The 24,235-nt window shown below is 39.1% G+C and overlaps 1 protein-coding gene across 1 annotated transcript; it reads left to right on the forward strand.

Annotated features, from left to right (window-relative positions):
* Positions 1–22,723: 22,723 nt before the first annotated feature.
* On the forward strand, positions 22,724–23,941 carry LOC117143469 (V-type proton ATPase 21 kDa proteolipid subunit). Its single transcript, XM_033308182.1, has 3 exons — positions 22,724–22,833; positions 22,893–23,572; positions 23,850–23,941. The coding sequence occupies exon 2, from the start codon at positions 22,912–22,914 to the stop codon at positions 23,548–23,550; it is 639 nt and encodes a 212-aa protein (XP_033164073.1). The 5' UTR covers positions 22,724–22,833; positions 22,893–22,911; the 3' UTR covers positions 23,551–23,572; positions 23,850–23,941.
* The last annotated feature ends 294 nt before the right edge of the window (positions 23,942–24,235 follow it).

A 24,235-nucleotide genomic window follows, 5' to 3' on the forward strand; every position in this document is an offset into this window, starting at 1 on the left:
TAGTGTTCTCAATCAAATTAAAGCCCCCTAATGCCCTTTTGCAGTAAATTAAAAAAAGGATTTACGAAACTTAAGATTAAGAGTACCATGAAAATTCGTATGATCTATTACGGTTTCTTATGGATCTATAGGTAGAGCCACATTTCAAATTCGAAAACTGGACACCCTTTTGAAAATCCTTGGCGCGCCACTGTTTCATTTTGTTGGGGAGCGATTATTTTACGCATCTGTTACCTTTCACGTTTTTCTCATTGTCGTTTCCTTGTTGCCGGCAGCCGAAAAACACTTGTTACTTCTGCAACCGCCACAGCCCCCTGCCACGCCCCCACTCCCCATGTGACCTTGCAACCATTTGCAAACCGGTTGGATCCTCTTCACCCGCCCTCCCCTCCTACCCTTTGGCCATCTACCGGCGTTCTTAACCTTTTTTCCCAGAGTGCATGTCTTTGCCTTTTGTTTTTGCCTTTGCGCAGAAATTAAATTGCACCGGCGAACAATTCAATTAGAGTGAATGCAAAAAAACAGTGAAAATAAGAGGGAAAACAGGAGGAGAAGGGAGGGGTACAGTTCCAATCCAATTGGTGGAGTAGTGAGCATTGAACAACGCACAATTGGCAGTTCATTAAGGTGCAAGTAACGCTCACGAAGCTCAATGGAATCGAAAAAAGAATTTTCTAAATTTAGTCAGATGCCAATTGAATACGCAGCTTGAATGATTGTTCAATAACAAAAAAAAAGTTAATATATTTATGTGTTAAATAGCAATAGCACAAAATTGTGCCGGCTTGTTATAAATATTTGAATGGCCAAACAGCATGAAAAAGTACCAAATAAATTTAAATTTTCACTCAGTTATGTTCATACCTTACAGAACAGTACTTTGAATTTATAATTAGATATGTAGCACCGGATAAAATCTGCCTAATTCATATTTACTTAGTTATTATATCCATTTCCAAAATTATTTTAAACATAGTAATTCATGTTACCGTCTGAATAATCCATTCAAAAATAGTTCATAATTGATAATATCATAATCAATGGTCGATATAGGCAGTAATTTATAATTAATAAGTAAAGATCTGTGAAATTTAACATAAAGCGCTATTATTAATCTAAAAAGCGCTTAAAGCCAACTAGTTTATCTAAAAACAAAACTGCATCTATTTTAACGAGTGCAAAATGCACAAACTCACCAGCTGCGCCCACATAAAAAATCGCAGTAAACGTGTGAAAAAACCACACAAGCATAACTATCAATGATTTTTTCGTTAGCTGATGTGCTCTTTTTCTCCGTTTTCCCGCCACCACCCGCCTGTGAATCAATTTTCGCAGTAATTTGCAGAGCCTGCGCTGATGTGAAACGCGCGGAATTTAATGCAGCATCCTTTCCGGCGGCACGTCAAACTATGAGCGCCCACTCCCACCCTCACCACGGAAGCCCCCATAACCAGGGGCGCCAATTATTGAATATGCCAGCAGCACAGAGGCGTCGTTTGAAGGGGGCAAGCAAAGGGGCAGCGGGAACTGACAACAGCCCTCCAGCGATGATGAAGTAGCTAGCTAGTATTTAATAAAAATGTTCTGCCACAGCGAAACCATTTTATTTTGTAGTGAAAGGAAAATTATTTCTACATTTTACTAACTTTCATTAGTTATATTAATACAACTATTCAAATAATTTATTTAAAAGCATCTTTAAATATGTAAACTAACTTAATAGAAATTACCAAAAATGGCACATGCTAAGCTACTTAATAGGCCTTTTTATTGCAACTAGTTTGTAAACTTTTCTTAAGACAGATGGAAATTAAGATGGCTTTTTTGAGCAGAGGACCATCTCTGACTCACTTAATTCGCACGGGAGTTGCAAGATGGCGATGATGCAGAGGACTCCAGTCACCGGAGTATCCGAGGCGGCAAACACGTAACACCATTTTGCGGCGCGTGATGGGAATCGCTAGCGAGGACGTGTGCATATGCCTACCCGGGAAAAGCGGGAAAAGCTGGGAAAATCGGGAATACGGTGGGAAGAGTGAAGGGTTGGGAGAGTGGAATCGAGCAAACTTGGACATAAGTCAACCCGTGAGTAGGCGGCCCACGCACGTCCCTGCATTTAAGTGCCAAATTAGGAGGAGGCCTTGGGCGGCTTGCACATGGCTGTTGGCCATAAATCAAGCGGTCGATGCAATTTATGGCCCTGCCAATTCAATGAGCTACTGCCTGCCTGCTGTCTCATCATGACCCATTACCATTATGATAGCTGTTATTACGAACTCTACGGCTTGAGCCGGAGAATTAATTAAGTTTGCTGAAAAATGCAATCCGGCAAATAGACAATGGCAGCAGCTGTTCCTTCAGCCTTTCTTCCCTTTCAGTTGGAGCACTTGCATCCTGATTAATGTGGCACCTCGCAGCAGCTGACAGGATATTCAACCCGGCTGGCTGATGCAATTGGACACATGACAAAGCAAGCTGCATGGCAACTACTCTAAGACGTCCAAGAAGTTGGCCAGAACAGACCGCACAGCCAACGCACTGGAGTTTCCCTTTACCTTTGGGATTACCAACAACAAAAACATTCGAGTGCAAACAATGTTACTTCTTAAGTAGTCATCAAAAATTACTTAAGCCATTTAAGAGGCGAGCAAGTGTAAAACACACAAGCTGAAATCCTTTTTAATTTGGTAAAACTATTACTTTGATTTCTTTGCCACACTTCATCAAATTGCATTTCTCTTCATTTGCACGTGCATTTCGTTAGCCTCAATTCCATTGTGTTTACTACAATTTAAAAAGCTGATTTCAATCAAGCTGCTAACAAGTCTTGTTCAACCAAATTGCGTTAAATGGAGTCCAATTAAAATTAAACTGCCTAAGAGGTTGTCCTTTAACTTCGATAGTACTTTACTTGGAATGTCTTTACATAATATACTATAAATATGAAATTGAAATGAGATTTAAGCCAGCTTTCAATTGCATAAGAATGCAAGTAAATTAAAGGGTATACATATTGTAAAACAGATTCGTAGTTCTTGTAATATTTCCATTGCAATGAGCACTGAAAATTGCACATTGTACATTGTAAAAGAGCCTTGATTTTTCCAACCACTCCATTGCGCATAAACTTCACTCTTAATCAGATTTTTCCATTGTTAGCCTTTGCCATTTTAAAGGCATCTGCTCAAAAGCGTTTCATATTTTACGGCTCACCTCATAAAGCCGAAAGGTTGGCTGGCAGAAAGTCAGGACGGAAAGTGCCCTCAGTAACAAGGATATGGGCAACCTTTGTGCAACCACTTGCATTACGCATACGCCCTGTCGTCGCACAGATCTTCAAGTTTATGCTAAAAAGTCGCACACCGACGCAGCTGGCATGTGCCTCCTTGCATTTCACAATTTCCCCATTTTTATTTCAATATAGAGCATATAGAGCCCGTTGCTAGCTCCATTTTATGCGTTCCTTTCATGCAATGCAAATCGTTTTAAAAATAGTGTATTTTTTACACATTTTTATGCAACTTTTTCTGCCATTCTCCCTTTGTTGCTTAAGCACGTAATTTATGTATTCTTGAATGCCAGTGTGTGTGTGTGTGTGTGTGCAAGTGCCACAACAATTTGCATATGTGCGCCGCACTCAGGTGGCTGCCCATTTCTTTTTTTTCTTTTCTATTAGCCACGCATAAAGCTTAATTTATTGGCGCCTGCAGCCTGGAATTTTGCCCTTCCGTTTTGGCCAGGAAGTTGCAATCATTATTTTTTATAGCCTCGGTCACCCGCAGAAATTTGGCTATCAAAGAAAATTAATAATGAACAAAAGGAAAGGGTGAGCTGAATCTCTGGCATTTTCACTGCTGCGTGCCGCTGTGGAATTTTGCGTCAAGTAGTGAGTGCAAAATATTTTACAGAGTTTAATCAGCCAGAAAATGTGGCAAAGAATTGTGCACCTTCCACACAGACATTTCATATTAAATATTTCACAGTGTGGAATCCGCATCTTTAAGCTAAGTTGGAGTAAAAAATCAGCCGTCTTTCAATCGCAATTAAAAGCGTTATTAAATTTTCGGCTTGAATGCGACTTGTGGTGTGTTGATGGCCAAATTAATTGCATATCTGATGGGGCATCCAAATCCGATCTTTGGCTGATTGCTGAGACACGTCTGGTGCGCTCATTTGCCACGGGCTTTGTTTGCCGATTTGAAACGGCATTGAAGGGCGGCCATGGGTGGCTGCTAATGCGCCCGAGTGCTAACTGCTTGGAAATGGATTGTTGGATTGCCGGATTGTCGGATTGCCGTATGGCCGGGTTGCGTCACGGATTGCCTGAAAACGATAGCGATGCATTGCGAACGGGTTGAAGGCACGGTTGAATGGTTCAATTGGGTGGAGGCTTGCAGTTTAAGGGCTGCAATCAGGTTTCATTGATTGAACAACAGGATTAATTATGGAAATCAGAAAATGAATAAGACGAGCGTGAGATGTATGGAAAATAACTGACTGTAGAAACAGCAATCGGTTTATTAAAATTTATTATATCCCCAAACAAACTTAAAAGAATTGGTATGAAAATTCGAATTTACATTTAAATATAATTCAAAATTTGAGGCCAATGGTAGAAAGTTTATTTCAAATGAAATTCTTCTCTATGAAATCGTTTTCTTTGTACAACTTCTCTATTATATCCGTATTTTCAAGCGACAAGATGAAATATGCAAGTTTTGTTATATCCTTTATTTTCCAATCCAAATATTGTTAGCTCAAAAAAATGTCATTATTGTTGTTCAGATTCTCTTCAGAATATCCAACACAAAATCAAGATTATAACCTGGATAAATGAGAATTTCTTGCTTCACATTGCAAGTTTAATTTCTCTTAGCTTAAGAAACGAAAATTTGTTTTATTCTATTAAATATTTTTGCATGCAAAAAAACTATGTCTAATTCTTAAGTAAATGCAGCTCACGTTTAAGCTAACAATTTTGTTCATACCGTTCGCTTTTTAGTGGTTAAAGCACCTGCGGCTACGAGGCGTATACTTCATTTATTGGCCACATTTCTGGCACAATGCTTCACTGAGCTCAGTACTTTTCTGGCCAACGGAAAAGCCTAAGCTTAGCCAGAAGTCATGGAACGGAAGCTGCCATCGCGAGCTCGTAAACAAATGCGCACCTCAAATTTGTAAAGATTAGCAGACAATTCGCACACAGTCAACAACGCCGCATCTAAGCTGTCATCTGCCTTACACCTCAAAGCGACCACTCTACACTGGAAAAAAAACATAAAAATTCATAAATTGTAAATCATACTTAATAAAAATTAAACACTTTGTCTTAAAACGGACCACTTTATGTTATGAGACGGATTTGTAGACTTATTTAATTCAAATCCTCAGCTAACTAATAAAATTGGGTCACCTTTTTTACCCGGTGCATGGATAGCATTTTAGAAATAAGGGAAACAGGGCCCGGGATCCCGAGTAACCACCTTGTCTAATCTAATAGCTGCCGGCTGACAAACATTGACATTTTCTGTTATGTAATCAGACGCCCAAAGGTATGCCCAAAATACAAAGAACACGTGCCCGACACGCTCGCCACTCGGCAAAAGCTGCGAGGGAGTGGGTTGGGGTGGTTGTTGGGCAAAAAGCGGAGGAAACGCAATAAATTGTCGCATAAAAATTGATGTTTTATTTTCAGCTTCTTTTGCACTCGCTTGTCGCCTGCCGCTTTTCCCCACAAAATTTCCCATTTTGGGTTCTGTTGTTTTTCGCTTCGCCTTTTGCTATGCAAAACGTGCATGGAAATCGCAAAATTCTTTTCGCTTTTTCGGTTAGCTCAAACACAAACAAAAGAAGCCGAGCAGAAAGTTGCCATTGGGTGGGAAAAATCCTGCGGACTGAGGATCATCGGGGGCAGGATGAAACTGCTGAGTCTGACTTGTCCTAGATATATAGTCAATATATGTACATATATATCGCTGTGCTACTTACCAATAATACGAGTATTACATCATGGTCTGTAATGAATTCCTTAACTTATAAATAAACGTGCCTAACCTTTTGAAATTAGGCCTTAAAGCCTTAGCCTCCCTAAAAAGCCACATTTAAGCCAAGAACTTCTCCCCGTACGCTCATATTTTACACAAGATATGGGCGTGTCGCTTCTAAATGTAGTCAAAGCTGACACCTTCATGATTATTTGATGTCAGGCTGGGGTTATTTATAGGCAGCTGACATGACTATCGCCGGTTGAAAATGTGCCCCAGCTATATACATACATAAATAGTTGGGAGTCGCCGTAAATAGACTGAAGCCGCTTATTTAAGCCAAAGGTGCCCCGAAAAATGGTGAGTAAATTAATATTTGCCACGTGTAGGACTTGGAATGCGTTGAGCGTTAACCGCAGGCCAGGCAGACACACACGTGAGAAATGTCGAATAATCCATTACGGCCAAGACAAGTGCCTCTTATCGCCAGACAGCCCACGCAGTACGCAGATCCCACGAAGGTGTTGCCGTCTTGGCCAAGTGCGAGTCCTTCCTTCCTTCACTCACTGCACTTTACAAGAACGGACTGTCCGCCCTTTTGTGTTGGACTCACCATCATAAATTTTCCCGGGTTACCAGTCAAATGCCACCTTGGAATGATTCCGAGATGCCCGGGGTTACTCCTAATTGATTTTGGCCAAAAAAATAGTGTACAATCACATGAACGCGAATTAATACTCTGAAGAAAAGTACCCCACTTTTTATGTTTTCTAATGTCTTCTTCCTTGAATTTTCACAGCTTTTTATAGCTCCCACACATGTCACTCCAATTTATAATAAGCCTTCATCGAAAAGATGTTGCCCAAGCATCAAGTGAGCAAACGATAACCTGACCCACAAATTCCAGCTAACCCAACTCAAATATTATGGCCAACTTCGTGCCATCTCGGCTAACAAGTCACGGCAGCCAACTCAGATACATATAGTGGAAAATGGGAAAATGGGGAGATGAAAGCCAAAATGAGAGTGAGATGTGGAAGAAGGTAACGCGATAGTGGAGCGGAAATTTGAGCAATGCAGCTAAATTGCGTTTAACCAAGCGAGCGAGCCAACTCGAACCGAAGGCATTCAAAACCCCAAAGCCCAAGCCCAATCCCTAACCCCCTTTCTGCCGGAACCGGAGAGCTCAAGACCCGGATGGCTAAGAGTCCCGCGGGCCACGAACCACCTTCCTTTGCGAAGACAAACTGCGAGCTGAAAACATAAATTCTTGATTGCAATAGACGTCGACAATGTTGTCACCGCCGCCAGACTCGCAGGCATCATCATCATTTTGATGTCGCCACCTCATGAACTTGCGCCATATTTCACGCAGGGCTACCAATTCGAAAAGGAACACGCCCAGAAACCGAAATAGTGCAGCCAAATATAAATGACAAGAAAATTCCCTAAAAACACTAATAATATAACATAGATTCGAATGAGTAATATTGTTATAATACAACCTCTTTTTATGCATATTTATAAATCATTGAATCACTTCTAATTTGCCAACACTGCTAGCAACCCCTTTTTTGGCCAAATTGCGCTGACCAAAAGTAACAAAGGAACACGTGACATCTGCGGCACATAAATAAGAAGACGGGGGAGAAATGGCCGGTGTAAATTATTGCACGACAACATCAATTTCGGGGTCACCACCTCAGTGGAAACCTATTTATACAGGACGAAACTCTATCGGCTGTCCTGCAAAAAGCCTCCAATCAATGAGTTTCTCCTTTCTCCACTTTTGGGCAAATTAAGTGCTTAAATTTCAATTAAAACTTGTACTTGAACTTCTTGGTGGGAGGTGGCAGGTGGAAGGAGCGGTACTTGGTTTTACCTCCCATCGCACTGACCTCATTAATGCTAAACATCCGCGATATTTTATAGTAATTAGAAGCAGTCAAATTGAATTGGCATTAGGGCGTGTTATGTTGCCAGGGATGGCCCGGCTATAAAAAGCAAATGTTATTAGGGTTAAACTTGGTAATACACATTCCTTGGAATGGAGGCAATTTGTTGGAAAATAGGCCTTGAGATTGGAGGAAGCGGGAAATGAGTCCATGGGATGGGAAAACCAGATCGGAGTTTGGGAATTTCCATTCCAACAACATTGTCTGCGCCATCAAGTGGTACTTAAATATCCCCTAATTGAATAGAAAAGTTATGGATTACATGTATTAATGTATTTAGCCAAATCCGGAAATCTCAAGAAAGTAAAATGATTAAAAGCAAACAGTTTTGTTTTGGACTTTCTAAGGAAAATTAAAAGCAGGCACGGAAACGTTTTGATTACAAATCAATGACTTTGTGAATTTATTTGTAATACTTATTTTAAGATAGTAATAAATGCATTCTATTCAGTGGCTTGGAAGACAGAAATAATTTCTTGTAACACCAACCGAAGAGAAGAGAAAGGATACGAAACGCAGACACGGCCACAATACAATTTGATTTCCATTTCGTGGGATCTCTGGCTTTGATTGCCGCTGACCTACTTGCTGCCTGATTACCCCACCAAACACACACACACACACGCACGCACTGCTATGCGCCATAGACACCCCGCACAAACACACACACACACACACACGTAGACAATCAGGAGAAGTGCTCCTTGTGGCATAGTTGGCATAACTTACGGCGCATGCCGCATTCCGGGCTGGCAAATAACTTTGCATACTTTCGGCGGCACGGATAAGTCGCCTTGATTTATGCAGTAAACACTTTCGATTAATTGCCCACAGAACTGCGCTCATTGCACATGTGATATACAGTTATACGTATGTGTGTGTGTGCGTGTGAGTGTGGGGAAATGGAATTTTGGGCTGAAGATGATTTTAGGGTGGAGGAGGGGGTGGGCCAAAAGTCATCAAAACTATTTCATTAATTTGTTGCTCGGCTGCTTTGCTGCGGCCCAGAAGTCTTTAAAACTTTTGTTTGTTTGTCTTTGGCCAAAGTTTTAATCGCATTTGTTTGCCACTGCTCTCGACTTCATATTTCGATGGCAATCTGTCTCACTAACTCGGGACTTGACTAGCTGGCTTCAGTCAATATTTAACTTGTAAATCCGCATTTTAGACAAATGTTTGACTGGCGAATGAAGGACACTTTCATGGTGGGCGCTGCCTATTGAATTGCAGTTGGGATTGATTAAAACACTTTGAAAATGACAAGAACACTTTTTTGACTTACCATGAAACCCAGATACATCAAACAGGAACAAGTTACAAGGAACACATTGATTCATTGCATCTACACAGAAATCTTTCAGATACCTGCTGCACAAAGTTCAAGTACCCAACTGAAATATTTAAAGTATTCACTGTTTGACTTCACTTACTACTGCAATTTCCAGTTGGGTCATGTATCGCTTATGCACAAACATCTGATTAACGTTTCTATCATTTTCAACTTGGCCCTGTAGCAAAACGATTTTATATTTCTGGCCAGCCTTCTTCCTCCGCTGAGCTGTCAACCGCACGGATACAAATACGGCTCACAGGGCGGATGGGTAATGTAGAGAACTTGGGACTTGGTAATGGGGCGAGTGCGGCACCTGGGGAGCCAAGGATGCAGCCAAACTGAACCTGGTTGAACTGCACCTGACGCACGGGCAAACACACCAAGGGCCAACTAGCTCATCCCCATACTGCCACTCGTTTTTGGACCAACACCCCCAGCACGCCCCTTCCATTTCCCCAGTTGCTAATGTAGTTTACTTACGCTGAAATATTTGCCTTGCCAAACTGCATTTCTATTCCGGGGCAGGTAGTCAATTTTTATCACTCGCTGGGAATTTGCATGCGGACATGGCAGTCTGAATCCTTGAAAGGATTGCTAGAACATTGGAAAGACATACAGATATTCGAGCTTAACTATTTAACCCTAAAACCTTTTTAAATGATCAAAATTGTTTATGAATTTAAACAGATTTTCTTTTTAGATTTCTTTAGTTTCATTTACAGTGCATTCCTTAAATAGAAAACAGAGTGTGTCCAAAACTGCATTGACAAACGACGATGACGATGCAATTCGAAATCAATAAAAAACCGACAGAAATTCAGTTTCTGTTTTTAGATGAAATTAAGATAATTATGTTTGCTGGCGAATAAAAAGGAGTGGACAGGATCAGCCGCAAATTGCCGTCATCATTCTTGGGGCGACACTACCTTTTGTCCGGCTCTCTGCTCGCCTGTCCGAGACTTATGAGAAAGGCCAAAATGTCATGTACAACAGATAAAAAGGACACGAATACGGACAGGGACACGGACACGGCGGCTAATGACACAAAGAAGCCCGAACTGCGAAACAACTGAAAAGGATTCTACGAAAAAAACGCTGCACTGAGAATAAAAGTACGACATTTAATGACAGTATTAAACATACTACTTAAATGTACTACAAAACTGCAATAAATATTACAGTCGGTTATCAAAACACTTGAATTATAAAATAGATTTATTATAAATGATCTGAGTTCTTATTCCCCCAAAAATCTATGGTACCATCCGATTACTTCAGTTTGAAGTTTATATTTCCACTAGTCTTCTTTTGGTTTCTTGCTCCAATACTTTTCAGTGTACCAACTGCGGAGGACGAGAGTAAAAAAGGGTTATAAAGCTCGGCTCCCTGCGAACTGCTGCCTCCTTCACCCCTTTTATCTTCGGTCTAGGCCATTATTGTGCAGGCTTTATTGTTTTTTGTGCCTTTGCCATCTTACTCATTTCGCTTTCGCGACTCCTTTGCCTTTTGTTGAATTGAAACAATTTGTCACTTTTTGGCCAAGTGCCTGTGGCTGCTTTTTTGTTCAGCCGAGTTAGCTGAACCTGTATTCATCTCCTTTGTAGTTAATGAAATAAATGAAGAGCAAAGCGCAGATGGGCCCACAAAAGTGTACATAATATTTTTGACAGTGTTTTATTGCAAATTGCCAACGCCAGTCGGTTGGTTGTTTCAAAATTATGGACTTCCTGATTAGCCATAAGGTAAGTTAAATTACCAGGATACTGCAATTACTACTACAAATTCACAGATGTTGATTGCATTATTTGCACATACACAAGTGGAAAAGGAGAATATACCCACATATCCAACATATGCTTAAAAACACTTTATGAAGTGTCCTTTCAGCCAGTCAGTCAGTCCATCGATAAATGGCTATAACTCGATATATACAATGAACTGCATTTCATTAGCGAACCGCACTTGCCACGTGTAAAAACAGCAACAAATAAATATAAAGAGTGGAAAAATCAATCGGACTGGCAAATTTCACTGAATTGCCAATTCATTTGCATAAGTTACGGACTGACCATTACATTACATTTCAATACATTAAATTAATGCCAGACGGCCACTTAGAGCAAATAAAATAAAAGCAATTGAGTTTGCTCATTCATACAAGCAGTTAAAGGCCATTCGAAACAAAAAAAAAATAATAAAAATCCAGCAGTTAAAACAGATTACATTCGTTTTCGGCTTCGGCTTTCCGGAAAATCCAAACAAATAAATAAGATTAAGGCCGGATATGACGGAGATGGGGCCAACTTGACCTCCGACGGACCCGCTTTATCCCAAGACAGCCACTGAAGCTCCAAGTCCCTTGGCCGTTTGATCTGCTGCTGCATCTGCCACTCTTCACCTGGCCTCCCTTTGAACTTTGCCCAATGGTCAGCAAATCGGCCTAAATGCCCGAACAGGAAATCAATTCTCAACAGCCCCTTGTCCTCGACCACGCCCACACAGGATGGACCACTCTGAAGCAGGTCCTTTTCCCTTTATCCTGGCCAACACCTGGCCAAGTGCTAGTTCACTCTCTGAATATGGTAAATTCTATTAAATTGTTTTCAGGAAATATTAGATATCCACTTTTAATTTCCACATACATAACCCTTACAATCCAAATCTTTTAACTCAAGTCGCTTTGGTGACCAAACATTTTCCTGAATGCCTCTCGAAATTAGCCTTCCATATGTCTCAGTCCAGCGGTAGGAAGTTAGCAGTCCTTAGAAGTTCATTGTGCCCAGGACTACTTCAGACGCTTCTGCAACAGTGGATGTTGCACATTGTTGGGTGCTCATGTCTGGGGCACGCTTCAAATGCAACATTGCACCGGAAAGCAGCGGAAGGCCTTTTATATGCCCGGCCAACTTCCGGTCCATAGAAAACTAAGCTCTGTTGCCACTGGTGCACCATAGTGGCAGGTGAACAAAAGGTGTGCCCTTGCATATGCCGCATTGTTGTGGTTTTTTCCGCAGTCAAGTGGACCATAAGTGTGGCAGGCCTTAAACTTGACAAATTGCTTCCATACTAGCTGGTCACTAAGAGGTTTGAACAAATTAAAATTAGTAATTTTTGTCTATAATTTCAACTAATATTCATTGCAGAAAGCTCTCCTTCATTTTCCACTTCTCTAAACAAAAACCCCAACAGATAAGCCGCACACTAAAATCAGTCGAGGGAAAGGTTAATGGATTTCTCTTGTGATATTTGACTTGACCCAGACCCACGACCATTCCGGCTTATCCGTAGACATCTCATTTTATTCATTCTTTATGCGCGTCGTGAATTTTTCAAGTGAAAAGTTTACATTTATTATCGTGAGTGTGGAGTGTGGGGATCCGGAGAAGGGTGGGGCCAAAAGGGCGGGGGGCAAACCTGTCCTTCGAGGGACAACAAACAACACATTACGTTTAATTGAATGTTGCGGTTGTGTCGCCTTTCCGGCTTTTTTTCTTCCGTTTCTTGTAAGACATTTCATTCTCCGGATCCCTTTAGCTCACTTGTTTTACACTCAAAAAAGTGGAGTGTAACATATGAAAATTAAAAACGTGGGCTCAAAACAATTGTTATTTCAAAATAGTGCACGCGTTCAAATATAAATCAATATGTAAAATCCCAAATAAGAAGACTTTACTCGTTGAGTTTTTGTAAGAAACTGGTTTTATTTTGGAAATATCTTCGGTTTAAATAGGTGACATGAGAATCGCATCTTAAAGTAAATGGCCTACGCAGAGGCCTAAGTAAATAGTCCCCGCCTTATCGAGGTCCCACGCTCGGGCACATCTGCCTATCTTGAGCGGCGAGGACCTTATCTGTGGTCTCCCACTAAGGGACTATTTTAGGAGGCGGGGAACGATCTCAAGTGACTGACTCATGTGGTGTGCACATGTTTTTGAGCAATGCACCCATGTCGCCTTAGATAACAAAATCCTAAATATAATTTATCGCTCTCGATTCATTTACATAAGATATGAACGGAGCCCAAAATTGTAAGTCTTTAAATATATTCGTGTTCATGTGTGAACATTCTGCCAAAGGGCCAGCAAAGCTGAGATGTACATTAGTATATTAGTTGCATTTATAACAGTAGTGGACTGTATTTATTTGATATATGTTCATTTATTTTGCAACTAAGATTTCAATGGGCCTAGTTTTTCTGGCTTTTAATTTTATTGGATTACAATTATGGTTTATATTATTTTTAATTCAACAATTTGTACTCAATTAACTTATTTTAAACATTTTGCTTTTTCTATGTAGAAGTACATTTTCTATTAAACAACGATATAGTGGACTGTATATTTTTATTTGTTATATTATTTTATTGTTTATTTACTATTGATATTTATAGTACTGGCAACGGACCTGCAAAGGTTATTGCTTGCATTCTTTGTTGCACAGCACATTTCCGTATGAAATATATTATTAATACTATCATTAGTATTAAAGCAATAATTAAACCAGCATGTCCGGAAATATGATGGAAATGTAAATCTTTCAATTTTTGATGGTTCTCTTTCATAAATTTAATTTCATTATTCAATCGTTCAAATTCCTCAGTATGATTTAATATTGATAGTTTCAGCGGATCCCAAATAATCTTCGGCACTTCACTAACTTCTCCTATATAAGGTGTTGATAATAATTCTTCACTTTCGGACTGAATGTTATGGTGGGCAACTAGAATTTTATCGTCGGTTCTTGCCGTACAATATGGCGCAATGCTTAAAACTCCTTGCTGAGGCAAATCAAACAATTCAATTTGAGAGCCAGTACATTGCAGACGGACTTTTGAATTCGCAGGAACCTTACCTGAGAATATTTGTATTTAGCCTACCGTGATTAATATCAATCAACAGGCTTATAATGCCTGCTTGAATTTTTTCGCCTTCTTCAATCAATGAGTGTAGCTGTTTCGTAATCATAAAGAATTTTATTGATTCCTTATAAACATAATAATTTTCTTTAAGAACTTCTGTCATGTTCTCAATTCTTATTTGCATACTTCTAAAATTGGAGTTAACATCTTCTGTTGTTCTCTTTAATAGATTAGAAGTTGAATCAACCACAGATGTTTGTTTTTGAATTAGTTTATCAAGGTTGTTCTGGTTATCTAACAAATTCTTCATATTTTCTTCTAATTGCTCTCTATCATCTTCATCCATTATACCAAATAAAATATGATACAAGGAACCCATAAATTCGAAAGGAGCACGCTTGCTTCTAGATCTAGACTGCATCATAAACAATTTATTGTTTTCTTCAAGTTCCGATAACTGACTTTGCATATTATCTAAGACTAGACTACATTGCTCTTCAAAGCTATGAAGTCTTTCGCAAACTTTCCTCATACTTTGTATAAGCGCATTACCCTTTGTTAACATTTTAAAATATGGATCCATTTTATAATAGATAACCAAATTCCAAGAAGTACTCACAATCTCAACATCTCCTAGCGGGTCTAGATATATTGCTGAGGTTTTATTTATTTTGTCTATAGAATATCTTGGTGCTATATCTTTAGGTAATGCGCTAGAAACTTGACAACTTAACACAAACAACAACATTGCCATAATGATTCCGATCTTGGACATTCCCGATGTCGCTCTAGTTCGTCTTTTTGGCTCTTGGTCAGCCTCATTTTTGTCAACAGACTTTATTCCTTCCAAGGGACAAATTTTAGTAATGGGTCTAGTGATATATCCTTCCTGCATCTTTACTTTAGCCACTCGGACCTTATCATCATTCCCCTTATGCACCTTTTCCACCTTTCCTAAAGGCCATCTTGCAGGATGACAATTCTCATCCTTCAATAAAACTATTTGCCCTTCTTCTATATTAGGAATTTCCTTTTTCCATTTATTCCTTTGCTGGAGCGTATGCAAATATTCACTTTTCCACTTAACCCAGAAATCTTTCTTCATTTTTTGGATAAGTCTCCACCTATCCAAATTTCCGATTTTTTCATCTTCCATTGGTTCGACTATTTCTAAAGGTGGTCTTCCAATTAAAAAATGACCTGGTGTTAAAACTTCTTGTTGGTCCTTCTCACTAACTATAGTGTATAATGGCCTTGAATTTAAGCATGCTTCTATTTGACATAAAAGAGTTGACATTTCTTCGTAAGTCAAAATAGTGTCGCCGATTATACGCTTTAAATGGTATTTCATTGACTTAACTCCAGCTTCCCAAATACCTCCGAAGTGAGGTCCTGCCGGGGGAATAAAATGCCAATCAATCCTGTCCTTTTCAAGCTGCGCTGCAATCGTTATATTTTCTTGTATTGCATTAAATAACTCTTGATCTAATTTTCTTGCAGCTCCTACAAAATTTGTTCCGTTGTCTGAATAGATATTGGAACATTTTCCCCGTCTAGCAATAAATCTTCTGAGTGCTGCTAAAAATGCGTCTGAAGTTAGATCGCTTACCATTTCTAAGTGTATGGCTTTGGTGGCCATGCAAACGAATACAGCAACGTATCCTTTAAATGTTTTTTGGCCACGATTTTTTGAACATTTAACATAATAAGGACCTGCGTAATCTATTCCAGTATTAAGAAACGGGAATGTCATCGTCACTCTATATTTTGGCAAGTTACCCATTATTTGCTGAGCTGTATTTTGTTTATACCTTGCACACGTTACACATTCTCTTAAATACTTTTTCAACGAATTTTTCAACCCGAAAATCCAATACTTTCTTTGGATATAGTTTCGCATTAGGTTTATCCCTCCATGCAATGTTTCCTTATGAGCATTTTTTATTAATAAGCTTGTTAGGTGGCATTTTTCTAAAATGATTGGATGTTTAACATTAAATTCTGCATTGGAATTTTGCAATCTTCCTCCAACTCTTAGAACCCCATCCTTGTCCAAAAATGGATTCAATGACAATATTTTATTATTTGTCTTGATTTCCTTTTTGATTTTAAGGCACTTTATCTCTTGCCTAAACTGGTATTCTTGTTGTTTCTTAATAACAATTGTTTCCGCTATTCTTATCTCCTTTACTGAAATAATTGATGAATAGGCTTTATTTCTTGTTTTCATCTGCACGAATCTATTTATGTATGCTATTATACGTATAAGTTTTTCTATACTGGAATACCTTTCTATTAATTCGTAAATAGGATCATCTATTTTGTCATTTAATACCGTATTTATTAAGACAGGTTCTTCTACAGACTGCTGCCGAGGCCAAAGTTCTTTTGGGTCTGCTAGCCATTTCGGACCTTTCCACCAAAAATCACAGTTGATCAACTGGTTAGAATCCACTCCCCTGGATGCTAAATCTGCTGGATTATCCTCTGACTTAACATGATTCCATTCAGTATTTTTTAATTTCCGAATGTCATCCGTTCTTCTTTTTATAAATTTGATCTTACTTTGACCACTGTTAATCCATGCTAAGGTAATCGTGGAATCACTCCAAGCATAGATCTCCATTATATTGTCAATTGATCCTTTTAGTCTTTGGATTAATTCACTAAGCAGGTGAGCTGCACACAGCTCGAGTTTGGGAATTGTCTTCCTATTTTTTATAGGGTTGACTCTACTTTTGCTAGCTATTATATTAACATGAGGTCCTACTTTAGCATAGACTACTGCAGCATATGCTTTTTCGGAGGCGTCCGCAAATCCGTGAATCTGAATGACTGAAGAACTGTTTGAATTAATCCACCTTGGGATTCGAATATTCTCTAACAATAATAAATTTTCTTTATATTTTTCCCAATAATTTTTATCTTCTATGGATAATTCCTGATCCCATTCACTTTTATTTATCCAAAGTTTTTGAATAAAAAGTTTTCCTGAAACCGTGACTGGTGCCAACCATCCTAACGGATCAAATATTTTTGCTAGCGTTGATAACACAACGCGCTTATTTATATTTTTTGATTCATCATTACAATTTACGCTGAACTTAAATAAATCATTTTGAGGTTCCCATTTTAGTCCTAAAGTTTTAACACATTCATTTTCGATAATATTGAGAACCTTATTGTCCCCTGTGTCCTCCACAGTGGTTAATATTTTGGAATTGTTGGAAATCCATTTCCTTAAGTTGAATCCAACTTTCTGCAATTCATGGAGAATTAATGTTATTAATTTATTAGCTTCTTCTACCGAATCAGCTCCAGTCATTAGGTCATCCATATAGAAATCATTCCTAATTATTGCACTAATAACTTGGTTTTTACATTTATCTGCAATATCTACCAGAACCCTGGTAGCCAAATATGGTGCAGATGCAGTTCCGTAAGTGACTGTGGTTAATTTATATGTTTTAATTTTTTCTTTTGGAGAATTTCTCCATAAAATATATTGATATTTTTGATCATTATTATCTATTTTAATTTGTCGGTACATCTTTTCAATGTCTGCCGAAACAACAAATTCCCATTTTCTCCATTTAATAATAATGTCAAAAATATCTTTTTGAACTCGTGGCCCAACCCACATTATGTCGTTCAAACTTTTGTTATTCGTAGTTTTTGCTGAAGCATCAAAAACTACTCTCAATTTGGTCGTAAGGCTTGAATCTCTAATCACTGCCTGGTGCGGTAAAAAATATTTGCCTTCATCACTCACTTCAATCATGTGTCCTAAATCCATGTATTCATTCATGAATTTAGTGTAGTCAACCTTAAGTTTTTCATTTCTTTTTAGTTTTTTCTCTAGATTCATGTAACGAGCTATCGCTTGTTTCTTTGAATCTCCTAAGGTGACATCCTCCTTGAATGGAATTGACACAATGTATCGCCCATCTGAATCTTTTTTTGTCGTTTTGATAAATTTATTTTCACAGATTTCAGACTCGATATCATCTTTTTCTTCTTCTTCCATTTCCCAGTAGCGATCTAACTCTTTTATTTCTATTGTTGTGGCTACAATGGTTTCTTTTCCTTTGGATTTTTTACATCCAGAAACTATCCACCCGAAATCAGTTTTTTGCCCAAGGAGACCGTCTATTTTTATAACTCCATTTTGCAGAATGTGAGTATATACGTCTGCTCCAATGATTAGATCAATGCGACCCGGTTTATTAAAATCGGGGTCGGCTAATCTAAAGTTCTTCCATTTTTTCTGATCAACATTAATCGTGTTGACTGGAAGTGCCTTCATAAGTTTTGGGAGAATAATTGCTTCAATTTCTAAATTTTTCGGAGAATTTCTTATCGAAATAACCGCTTTGTGCTTGGAGATGCACGTTCCTGTGGAAGATACTCCACTTATTTCAGTATGAGACCGAAATTTTTTCAATTTTAGAATCTGTGCAGACTCTTCTGAAATAATTGTGCTTTGAGAGCCACTATCAATCAATGCTCTTAATTGTTCAAAGCCTCCATACCTCGACTTTACTTGAATCAAGGCCGTGGCCAACAAGGCTTGACCTGTTGTTCTACACGTATTCACTTTTTCTGGATTATGACCTGCAAAGTGAAGTAACGTGTGGTGAGGTTTACGACAAGTCGAACAAAGCTGCTCGCTTATACATTTTTTACCAAACGGATGCCTCAGACATCTTAGGCAAATCCCATTTTTTCTTACCCAGTCAGACCGTTCTGCTGGATTCATTATTTTAAATTTATGGCATTGAATTAAATAATGCCCTGGTAGTTTGCAATATGCACAATTGTCACTATAATTTTTATTCTTGTTATTATTAATCATTTTCTTTACAGGTTTTACTTCCTGTGAGAATGATGATATAGAATTGAGCCTTTGCTCTAAAAAGTCCATGACATCAGAAAGTGCCTGTATTTCTTTTGTCTTTTTAACATGGCTTTCATATAAATTGAGTGATTCTTTATTGAATTTCCGAAGAATTATGTGAGCGAAAATTGCATCCACATCTTCTGGTAATTGTGCCTTTAATTTTATAATATAAATTGACTCGTTAATCGTGTCAATAAATGTCTTTATTTGCTTATTGGATTCTAAATTTAAATTTGGCATATCCATAAGCCTATTCATATGATCTGAGAATATGTTTCTTTTATTCTCATATCGCTTGGTCAAAAACTCCCAAGTGGCTTCATAATTTTCTCCAGAGCCGAGCAGTAAATGAGTAACCACATTTCTGGCTTCTCCTTTTAATGCTGACTTTAGATAATTAAATTTGAGAGAAGGACTGAGATCCTCTCTCACATGTATGAGCTCTGTAAAGAGTTCATTAAAAAGATCCCATTCTTTGGAATCACCAAAGAAAGTGGGAATCTGTATTTTAGGCAGGGTTGGTAACTCCTCCGCCTTAACAACCGTCGACATTTCAGCTTTATTTATTGTGCCACTGAGTCGACTATTAATGGCTGTAATAATATTTTGTTTGTCAAATTCAAGTTCGCTAATTTCTTCTTCGAATAGCGAGCTCTCAAAATGACTATTCACCTGTTCAATCAGGTTATCTATTTTATGCCATAAAAATTCAATTTTATTTTTCCTTATTTTAAGGAAATCTGGACTACTGTCTATTAGTTTAGACGTATCTTCTAGATATACTCGAAATTGGCCAACATTATTTCGAAATGCCTGCTCTACTTTTAAAGCGTTGTTTTGTGCTATACCCTCTTTTTCAGGGTGACCACACATTTCAAGGTTTAATGTAGGGGGAGGGTTTGATTTAGGGACAGTGTTTGATTTAGGGAAAGTGTTTTCTACCGACTCGCCCTTAATTTTTTCATTTTTATTTTTAATTTTTTCTAACACCATCATTATTAAATCATACTGCTTCGCGTTAAAATATTCATGATCGACAACGCCGATCTTTAACAAATTGCTATGATTAGCAATGAAACATTTTTGAAGCTCATTTAATTTTAGAATTTCTACATCTGTTAATGTTGGTTTTACTTCCAACTTTCTAATTTCCAAAATAATTTCGGACTGCTTCTTAAGGAATTGAATAGTCTTTTCTGACATCATTTTGAAAATTTTTTGTAATTTCTTAATATATATAGTACGTGTATATGTATTTTATATGTATTTATATATATATGTGTGTTTGGATAAACAGAAAATTCTTGTTTTGACTTAGCTGATGTCGTTGTTGTTGCTGCTGCTGTTGCTGCTGTTGTTGCTGCTGTTGCTACTGCTGTTGCTGCTTCTGCTGCTGCTGTTGTTGCTGCTTCTGCTGCTGGTAGAGGCTCCTTTGAATTTGACTTCCTTCTCTTCTTTAAGGCTCCGTCGATGTTTAAAGATGATTTTTTTTTTTTTATTTGGCACGTTTTATTATTTTTGTAGTCCAGTCAGATTTTTTGTTTTTTAGCCATTTATTTCGGCATTTATGCTCTTTTGGCATATACACTGCACTCTATTTATGAGCTGATTTAATGCTATTAGAGCATTTATAAGGCACTGTTTTCAGGCACTTTTTATTTAATTTATGCTCTTATGGCATATACACTGCACTCTATTTATGAGCTGATTTAATGCTATTAGAGCATTTATAAGGCACTTTTGTTATGCACTTTTTAATTTCACAATTGCTGATGTATGGCCTCAAGCACGCCTTACCACAATTTATAATGGTACACAAAGCAATCTTTAGCTATAGACTATAAGGTGCTTGTTTTAAAACATAAAAGATTCTTTTGTATCTTTTTGCTTTTTATATTTATACTCTGTTCCTTACCTTTGGTAGGGGGAAACAAGAGTCACTTATTTTTGCTACCTTTAGCTGTAAGATGCTTAAAAGGAGCTGGCCTTTCTCTGAGTTCCTTACCTTTGGTAGGGGGAAACTGCAGAGTCGATTAAAGGCTCGATTGACCAAATGTAAAATCCCAAATAAGAAGACTTTACTCGTTGAGTTTTTGTAAGAAACTGGTTTTATTTTGGAAATATCTTCGGTTTAAATAGGTGACATGAGAATCGCATCTTAAAGTAAATGGCCTACGCAGAGGCCTAAGTAAATAGTCCCCGCCTTATCGAGGTCCCACGCTCGGGCACATCTGCCTATCTTGAGCGGCGAGGACCTTATCTGTGGTCTCCCACTAAGGGACTATTTTAGGAGGCGGGGAACGATCTCAAGTGACTGACTCATGTGGTGTGCACATGTTTTTGAGCAATGCACCCATGTCGCCTTAGATAACAAAATCCTAAATATAATTTATCGCTCTCGATTCATTTACATAAGATATGAACGGAGCCCAAAATTGTAAGTCTTTAAATATATTCGTGTTCATGTGTGAACACAATATTTACCTATATATACAGTATTTATTATTTTAAAAAATTTTAAATCATATTTCTGAATATTTTCCAAGTGTAATTGTGTATGAGAGCCCGACACGCGCCGCGTGCGAAAAGAACAGAAATTATAATGTAGTGTAAATATTTAATGATGATGTGGCTCTAGATTACGCTACCGTCACGTGGTTGCTGTTAAACGTGCGTCCCATCCACAGCGGAATCTTGACCTGACCCGGCCCTTTTCCGGCCAAGTCAATGAGCTGAGAAAGTCGCTGGCGACAGGACAGTTTTCCGCGCGTAGGCGCAATTCCACGGTGGCCAGTGAACTGCAAACAGGCCTCCGACTGCTGATATGCATACAAAAAACAAAGGCAAATGAAAATAAACGAGAGCTTCGCCATTTATATGGCAAAATTTAATGAGTGTAAATAAAAAATATTACCTATCTGAGACCCAAACATTTACTACTGATAAATCTTTTTGGGCCAAGTAAGTTACAAGAAAATTGCATTTGCAAAGAGGCAGACATTTGAAATTGCCGCTGTCCATAAAAATATAAAAATGACATAAAAGGTATGCAGTCATTCAAGTTATTGACTCCATAAAAGCATATTAAATCGGGGTTAGATCGTAGAAACTAAAAGTTATTTGTTTTAGATGTTTGACAACCGTAGAAAAATTGAAACCTTAGAAATAGAAAGCTAATTTTACACATTTAATAAATGATATTCTGTCACTTTTTATTAATAAAATGAAACATTTAACTTTGAATTAAAAAGTATATATTTAAAAGCAAGTTTGAATAGGTATGCAGATATGAAAAGTAACCGCTAACATTTAAATTCAAAATTGCACTAATGTGCTAAATCATATCGATTGCTGATACTAAATCGATATCGTTTTGACTAATGGTGTGAGACCAAGCTTTTAGTTCACTGGTAGGGTGAGTGCCAATGCTAAGAAAGCTAGTACGCACTTCTAAGTTTTTGCAGCCAAAATGAGTAGCTAAATAAGAAACACAGATATATAACAAATATGTTTTAATGTTCATATATCGCAATATCGGGAACAGCTATTGATTAATTTCCCTTTTGCAGAGCTAACTGATGAACTTTCTAGCCATTTTCCCATTGTTGATTAGAAGTGTAAGTTCTGGCTACAAAATAGCCAGCTGACTATCGCCGCGCACGGTTGTGTTATCGCACTTATCGAGTGGCGTGATTATTCGATAGCGAGTGATAGAGAAAATGTACGTCATGTGATTGTGGATTCTTTTTTCGCACGGAGCAGTCACCTGTCGGCCAAGAAAATACAATTACGCCTGCAATTCGGTGAGTGTCAGCTGGAAAATTTGGAAATCCGGACGTGCTAACGCTCCCCCGATCTGCAGACAGTGAACAAATAGCAAGATGGCGGCCCAAATACGCACCGTGGTGTCCCAAACGTTCCTGTGGCTCTTCCTCGCCGTGGCCACCATCCTGACCCTGTACTTCGTGATGACGGGCAAGGGCGAGCGGGTGAGCGTGGGCTGGTTCCTGGCCTCCTCGAACCCGTACATGTGGGCCTGCCTGGGCATCGGACTCTCCGTCTCGCTGTCTGTCGTGGGCGCCGCCCTGGGCATCCATACGACGGGCACGAGCATCGTGGGCGGTGGCGTGAAGGCGCCCCGCATCAAGACCAAGAATCTGATCTCGGTCATCTTCTGCGAGGCGGTGGCCATCTACGGTCTGATCACCGCCATCGTTCTGTCCGGACAGCTGGAGCAGTTCTCGATGGAGACGGCCCTGTCGCAGCCGGCCATCCAGAACACGAACTGGTTCTCCGGCTACCTCATCTTCGGCGCTGGCCTGGCCGTCGGCCTGGTCAATCTGTTCTGCGGCATCGCTGTGGGCATTGTGGGTTCGGGTGCCGCCCTCTCGGACGCCGCCAATGCTGCGCTGTTCGTCAAGATCCTGATTGTGGAGATCTTCGGCTCGGCCATCGGTCTGTTCGGCCTCATCGTGGGCATCTACATGACCTCCAAGTCCAAGATGGGCGACAAGGAGTAGGCGCCGTCGCCAGCCATCCAGTGTGAGTGTGAATCATTGCAGAGACAGCCAAGGTCAAGAGAATAGCACTTGCGGTCTCCTTATCTCATTTATGTTGCATTGCTAGATTCGCGTCTAAGAGAATATTGTAACGCACTTGTTCTTGCGTCTGATTAGCTCAGTAATAAGTTCATTTATGAGTTATGCATCCTCTTAGATGCATTTTTCTAAGCAACAGCATTCCATCGTTTTGCGAGTGCTATAGTCTCGACCTCAGCCAAACTCAAGTCATGAAATAAACTTTTACTCTTCTCCCGCAGCCTTCGCCACTCCATTATCATCACGAAGAACAACAATCAGTCATCAGAGCATTCCCCCATCCCCATGCAGACACGCACGACATCAGTGTTTGCGTATTTTTTGGAAATTACGACTCGCTATACGCAGTTACTGCTTGCAGGAGACGCCCGACAAACCGAAATCCGATCAGCCGAAACGCTTTAAACTAGGACTTAGTTACTTATTAAGATTATAGTTGGTTAAGTTGGCAGTTGGTTTTCACGCCTCGCACGCTCGCAGTCACCAGCATCACTCAATCGACTGTGGAGTGTGCACGGTGTGAAAACGACCGTGATTTGTTTATTTAATTTCTTTGCCAAACGAAAGACATCGTGTGTGTGTGTCCGTGTTTGATTTTAAGCAGTTT

Source organism: Drosophila mauritiana, chromosome 3R, assembly GCF_004382145.1.
Source record: "Drosophila mauritiana strain mau12 chromosome 3R, ASM438214v1, whole genome shotgun sequence".
Lineage (NCBI taxonomy): Eukaryota > Metazoa > Arthropoda > Insecta > Diptera > Drosophilidae > Drosophila > Drosophila mauritiana.